At 36.8% G+C, this 7,730-nt stretch overlaps 1 protein-coding gene across 1 annotated transcript in view; it reads left to right on the forward strand.

Annotated features, from left to right (window-relative positions):
- The window catches only part of LOC105623833 (protein lozenge), a 38,527-nt gene that overhangs the window by 12,955 nt on the left and 17,842 nt on the right, over positions 1-7,730 (forward strand). The window contains exon 4 of the mRNA XM_012205208.1: positions 4,133-4,444. Within this exon, the coding sequence (XP_012060598.1) occupies positions 4,133-4,444 (312 nt within the window). The remainder of the gene's footprint in view (positions 1-4,132; positions 4,445-7,730) is intronic.

A 7,730-nucleotide genomic window follows, 5' to 3' on the forward strand; every position in this document is an offset into this window, starting at 1 on the left:
TTCCCCGGTACCGGTACCGCCCGACCTACCTTACGTTATTAGTATAAGTACCTACCACTACGTCGTCGTGTGAGTGTAGTATTGTCTCTCTCTCTCTTCTTCTCTCTCTCTCTCTCTTCTCTCTCTCTCTCTCTCTCTCTCTCTCTCTCTCTCTCTCTCTCTCTCTCTTCTTATCCGTGTTTCACAAGCCGGAGAGACGATTGATGAAGGTGTTATATCACCATCATTCTTGTTTATTGTAATTAAATGTTTTTCGTATGTCTTTTCTTCTGTGATCCTCTAGCATCTTCTTTTTTTTATATTTGCATTCTTTACTAACGCCAGATTGCACTCGTCACGATTACATCATTGTGTTGATAGAAAATCAATACAGTTTAAAATTAATAACTTTCAGTATAGCATTTAAAAAATTTTTATTTAAAATAACGTTTTAATTAAAACAATAAATACGCATAACTTCACTTTCTTTCCGTGTTATACACATACTTCTCAATATATATTCAATTACTTAATTGAATACATATTATTCATTAATAGCTTTCAAATTGATAATAAATATTTTATATTTAATACTAAATTAAAAAACAATTTTATTAAAAAATAATATTTATTTTTTTAACAGTTTTAATATTTTGTTAATTCTTTGGCTTTTATTACTGCCTTTTGCAGCACAATATAATAAATTGAGAGCGCTTTATACATGTACTGTTAAAGATTTCATGAAATTTAATATACTTTTAAGTTACACAATTTGAACTTAATTTCATGACATTACATTAAATTTATAACTGAATGTATTTATAACTGAAAAGTATATTTGTGTATATGAAATTAATATATTTTTCATAAAAATTTATGAAATTTAATGTATTTTTCATATTTTTCATAAGCTTTTATGAAAAATATGTTAAATTTTATAATTCTTTGTACATTCCATTACATTTAAGTAACTACTGTAATTAAGTAACTACTGTTAATTTGCAGTTAAATCATTTATTACTTTTAATTTCGTTTCATAACCACGAGCTTCAGTTACATATAAAGGAAACTCATAATTATATTTCTAACAGTGTACGAACAAATCTGTATTCTGTAAAACTACATCATAAGTTTTCAAAATTCGAACACTGCAACTCTAATTCTAATTTTACTTGTGTCACTTTCTATCAACGTGGCTATACTTTCAATAAAAGACGCTTGAGAAATTTAGAAATGATTCAGTGATGTAGATGAAATCGCGTTGTGAAATTTTATATACGGCTTCTTTGCACAAATTTTTCAAGCGTTCATTTTAATCGAAATTTTAGATACTTCAATAAATGAATTTTTTTTGTTTAATAATGTTTCTATGTGAATTTTTAAATACATTTTCCAGTTTTTCAAATTGTGCACTGATCGCAGCCGATCTTGAAAATGCAATCTTAAGTAAAACATGAAATAGTAATATCACAACTCAAATTAAATTGATAATATAATAATAATGATGCTAATAAACATCTTACAATTAGAATAACGCAAAAAATTTATTGCAAAAAATTTATGTTATCTCAGCCAAAATTCGAACTTGTGGATCTGAAATGTATTATGTTACAATTAATCTTATATGAATCAAGAGAAAGAGCATTTTTCCTGGCAGAGAGAGAGAGAGAGAGAGAGAGAAAGAGAGAGAGATTTACCTCTTTTTATTGAAAATTATTTGCCTGTCCCTCAAAAAATTTCTCAAGTATTCACTTTTACTGAAATTATAGCTGCGTTGATATATGCGAATATAATATTTAATGTCTCAATATCTATAATTTCTATTTTGTGCAAGGAATCCGTATATATCTAAAAATCTCACAACAATTTTATCTCTATCATTGAATCATCACACAGATGTCTCAAAAATTTCTTCGAACATCCACTTTTACTGAAAAGATTTTACAGTAGAAGTTCGTGTCTACCGTTTGACCTTTCGCGAGAGCGAAGCAAAGAGTACATCGACAGGCCCATCGCTGCGTAACGTTCCGTACGTTTGGGGCATTATCGGCGTCCGGTACGTGAGAAGTCGTGGGATCTGCGCGGGCCCTATACATGGGCCCCTCGCTTGTAGTATCTTCTGGCGCGGGCCGATCGTGGTAGTCGGTAGCAAGGAATAATCTTGTAGGCATCGGTTCAGAGCACTGAAGCTGACCATCTGGGCTCGCCGACAATTTCGTGCAGTTTGTGGTCGAACTTTATTTGTCGTTCGCCCTCGTGGCCGGAGGTGTTTCTTTCTCTTTCTCTCTCCTTTACCTTCGTTTCCCCGTCTTTTTCCTCTCCACTACCTTCCTTTCCTTTTCTCTCTCTTTTTCTTCCTCTTCTACCCTTGAAGAATAACAATTTGCGCCTAGCCTCTCGGCTTCTCCTTCGTGCGGAAACCGTTGAAGGAGAGAAAGAGATTGCGAGAGAAGCATGGGAAAACGATGAAGGCAAACGTGTTACTTTTGTTACCTATAGATAATTGATAGATTTCAGAGTTTCTGAATTGTTTCTCTTTTTCTATGGACATCGGTATATAAATATTAAAAGTCTTAAATTATGAAGATTAAGGAATACAAATTCTTGCATAACGCAGAACGCATAATCCCCATAATAGCAAGCCTTAAGCCATAAGAAATTGATCAATCATAGATTTTTCTTCTCACATTCGATTATGATTGATCAATTTCTAAGGCTTAAGGCTTACTACTCTATTGTATTTGCGGGATAAGAAAATCAACCAGTCAGAGTCTTATGGAAGGAGTTTTATGGAAAGAAAAAAGAAGGATTTTGATTGGTTCATTTTCTTATGCATTATGCATTATGCGTTATGCAAGACTCTGTGCTTTCACCCTAATAGGTTTTCTACAATAAGCCATTACTTAAGTTCAAATCTTAAGCCATAAGAAGTCAACCAACTATAATCGATTATTCTTCTCACATTCGACTGTGAGTGGTCAATATCTTATGGCTTAAGACTTAAACCTTAGGTAATGGCTTATTGTAGAAAGCTCATAACTCTTGACACATCTGAAAATGTATGTTACATTTAATTCTTGTCTCATGCTATGTATTTCCTTGAAATGAATTTTACACTTTGGAAAGGTTATTTCTTAATGATCTTTGTAATTTCATTTCAATATTTATCAGTTAATCTCTGTAATTTCAAACTTTTAATACTTATATGCCGAGAGAGACAACTCTATAGAGAGATAAACGAAACTTTGAAGTCTATCAATTATCCCACATCTAACATATTTCGTCTATGCACCGATTATTATGTCCGGGCTTGTGCACGTGCCGAGCTTGTGCACGTGCCGAGTCATGTGCATTGTCATGTAACAATATGTATCAAGCGTGTATTAGGATCCGATGTAATAGGGAATCGGAATACCCACGTTATGTATGCGCTGCGATACTTGGCTCGAGATTCTGTCTATCCGTGAGGTTCCAGATATGCGAGGAATGCTATTGAAGTCTATCAAGGGAAGAGAGGTCGAGTTTCTTCATTATCCTGTTCTATTGGACTAATGACGTAGACGCGCATTGGTCAATCTGCCCGATTTAGAAATTCCACATGTCCGAATCGTGTCAAAGCGATAGAAAAATCCAAATTACATCTAAAGAAAATATTTAAAGTGCGTCTTTTGGAATTCTTCACGAAGTGATTTGTAATAAAAAAGAAACATTAGAATTTCATTTCATTTTTTTACTTCAAGTTTTAATCTTAATTACTATCTTAATTGTTCCGAAATTTCTTTAAACTGGTATTCACTGGTATTCAATTTATCCGGCAAAATTTAAATTAATGTATTTAAAATTTACGTAATTTATTAATGTATTTATGTAATTGAACGATATTTTTTTATTTTAAAGATCAAAATTCAAAAAAATAAGATTATGTAATTTAAAATTATATCAAATTTATAACAAATGAAAAACATTTGTTATAAATCATCAAAATCTTTGGCATATTTGGAAAAATGTTCGAGTCCACTGGAGTCTCGAATATCAATTAGGGTTAACATTGATTAAAATTTAAACTACACAAACTTACAAACGAATAGTACGAATAATACGATACATGTATATATATATATATATATATATGTAATAAATAACTCTTTTTCAGGGCAGCAACATCAGCAATTCCGCGCGCTCGGTCTAGGACAAAGACCCTTCCTCGATGCACCGACCTCGTTCAGGTCCCACTTGCGAGAACTCGAATCGTTCGGGAGGAATAAGCATCACCATCATCACAGCAGCAGTCACTTACACGACCAGCAGACTGGCAACAACGTCACCACGAATTCGGTTAGCGGTGCCTGCACCAACCCCAACAACACCGACCCGACCGCATCGCCGGCTTCCAGTACACACCTCGGGGCTACTGGCGGCTCTTCCGTTCATCAGGATTGCTATAAGCGTAGTCCTCAGCACGGCGGTAAGTTCTTGTTGTTGCCTATTTTAAATCGCTCTGATAATTCTAAGTTAATTCGATTTGTTGTATGTGAATAATATTACACAATCTCATTAGAATTTACACGTTAAAATTAAATAAATAAAATGCAAATGTTTTTTTCTATTTAAAACTGAAGCAAACAGCGCATAAATCTTCATGATACAAACGAATATGAATCTCTCTTTAAGAGATCTTTTTCCAAAAAATTAAAAATACAATAATATTGTTTCGATATTGTATAATTTTTTGTAGACGTTTCTTTTTGAAGAAGAAAAAAAATTTTTTACATTTATAACAAGAATTATTTTAAAGATATACATATATATTTATATATATATATATATATATATATACATATTTATTTTATTTATTGGATGAATTTTTCGAAGAAAGCTTTCAGGAAAGAACGTTTTATTGAAATATTTAAAAATATAGCTGGATATAGATCTAAAAATCATTTTTTTAGACCCTCAAAATAATTATGTAAGATACTAAAATTAGTTTCTAAAATGTTAAAACTTTTCGTAGCATTTCAGCAATACTTAAGTGTTCTACATGATTAATTTGATGCTCTAAAATAACAAAATTATTTTTAGATCTAAATTTTTAAATACATCAGCAAAACGGTTCTTTCCATCGCATTGAGTACAATGCGATGAGTATGATGATTGAGTACTCTGCAGTAACATTATCCCAGAAATTGGTGCTTGTTTATAATCTAGTAAAAATTTACATACCGCTGATCTAAGTGTTAAAGTAGAAACAACATCTTCCAGTTTATTTGCTTCTTTGGCTTATGTGATGAATATCACAAGCGTGGTGTGCCGCTATCATCATCTCTCTTCGCACAACATTCTTCGCAGAGAGCGACTCGAAACGCGTTCTACCCCACCCAACCCTTTGTCGCGAGAGGGTGAAGAGGTAGGAAGAGGTGGGAGATGCCGGAATGGGAGAGAAAGAGAGAAGATCTCTGCCGTTTCGCGAGGTAATAGTTTCATACCTCGTTCCGGCTCTGCACCCTCTAATTCAACGTAATAACGACATTCAACCTGCCGTTTCCATCTCCCTCCTTGCCGATCTCTCTCGATGCACCGTTGCGTCGCCATAGCACGAGGAAAAAGTGTCCTCCTCCTCATGGAAGAATGTCATCGGTCATGGATACCGAGACCTCTGCGAAGATATTTTTCTTCGCTCAAAATTTTTCCACTCGACAAAAATTTTCTTTCTGATAAAAACGATAAAGAATTATTTGAAAATTATCACGGCGACTTGAAGTCGTTCTTTCAATTACGATAGAAATTCGTCCAACTGACAAAAAAGCGATCATTTCTCTCGCTCGACAACGACAGAAGCTATTCGTGCTCCGCGCCTCGGATAGCTTCAGATATTTCGAACTATCGAGATAATTTAGGATGCAAAAAGGCGGGAAGGTCGAAGCAAGGCACTTTATTTCTGCACGGCTCGTCTCGCATCAGCGGTCTCGACCTGATCAAAGTTAAGTAGACGCGCCTCTGGCTGGTGAGACCTCTTTGAAGCTACGTTGCGGTTTCTCTTTGCCCTAATCTCCTCCTCCACAACCCTCGGCTTCCTCGCCTCTTCTCGCTCTGCGATCAGGTCCTCCGTCACCTTCCGGACTGAGACTTCTCGTCACTCGAGACACTTCTATGGATCAGCCATCGTAATTAGCTTGTTTATCCGCGCAAAGCTTATCATTGCACGAAAAAAAACTCCAAAAAAAATGTAAAACAACTCATTAACCGCTTAGAGTGTAAAAGGCCATCAAAAGCTAGACTAGTCAACGATACATCTTGCTTCAACTACTTTTTCATAAATGGATTCGCAATCTCGGTAAATATTCCATTTATCGTTTATTCGATACTCCTTTCCTTCTTCACGTCTCTAATGAGAAGTTCCTAACTTCGATACACACCAGACTCTCGTGGTGCAAAATGACCAAGCGCGTCAGTGAATGTAATCTTCTCCCTCTCGTCAGACTCGAAGGAAAGAGGTGGAGAGCTATCCGTTTTGTCTTTAGCAGTCCCTCCATCTTCAGATAATTCTTCTCACTCGATTCGGACTCTTTCTGCTGACGGCACACCCGACATGCCCGTGCACTCACGTACGACTCACGTGCACGTCTGCGTAATACCAGGGATCGATCGGTCTCTTCTCGATCGATCCGGAGCTGGATCCATGTTGTTTTTGCCCTTCGCTCGCGCAATTCTTCCTTTTATCTTCGGTTCGCTTCGCTTGCGACGTTACTGAATCAAACCTATTCGCCTCCTCCTCCTCCTCCTCCTCCTCCTTCTCCTCCTCCTCCTCCTCCTCCTCCTCCTTCTCTTTCTCCTCCTCGCCTCTGCTCTCCATGACTTCGTCATCTCATGATTGCTTTCTAAATCTCACGTACGTGCCGGAAAGTTCTATAAGAAGAAGTGAAATCGCTAAAAATCCTATCAGAGGTATAAGAGTAAAAATGTAATAGCGGGTAACTACGTGAAATTGATAAGATTTACGCTTCGATAGTTTAGAAAATAAAATAGAAATAAGAAGAGAGTAAAAAGATTTTGCACAATTTTCCTCGAATACTGCAGGATAATTCGACAATTGCTTTCTGAGTGTATCGCAATTCCATGTGTAAATTTCGTAGTACAAATTCTTACCGCATGCATTGTCTTCACTGAAAGAGTAAATGCCATGTCGGTTGGGAGGTCCCTAAGTGAAAAAAAAAGAGAAGCGAGCATTATTTCTGTCTCTTATAATATAACCGTGTCCGTTTCTTCCTTGCCCCGCCGAGTCTCATTTCGAGTCATGATCGGGGTAATGAGGCCCCGCGCGCAGTGGCAACGGACCGAGTAGGTACCCAAAGAGATGATGCGAGAGGAATGAGAGGCGAGAGAAGAGAGGAGAGGAATGGATCTCTCTCAAGTGATATCAACGTGAAAGGAACGGAGAGGAGTGCCTGCTCCGTTCCTGCTTGAGCACCAGGAAAAGGAGAAACGGGCGCGGGCGAGGAGGGGATAAAACGAACGGTGAAGCCACGATGTTGTCGGCGTAGTAGGGGTAAGGACGCTGATTATGGGGTGTCAAACAATCATGCTGATTGTATATTCTGTGCTGACTCCTTCTGTCTGCCTCCACGTCTACTCGTATAAGCTGCGAACTCTCGTTTCCCGTCTTCGTGTCCTTCTTCCTTCTCGTCGCGCAGTCATTCTCTTCCTCTCTTCTCTCTGGCAAGAGATTATGCAGAGAGAGAGAGAGAGAGAGAGAA

Source organism: Atta cephalotes (genome assembly GCF_000143395.1).
Source record: "Atta cephalotes unplaced genomic scaffold scaffold00065, whole genome shotgun sequence".
In the NCBI taxonomy this organism is placed as follows: domain Eukaryota; kingdom Metazoa; phylum Arthropoda; class Insecta; order Hymenoptera; family Formicidae; genus Atta; species Atta cephalotes.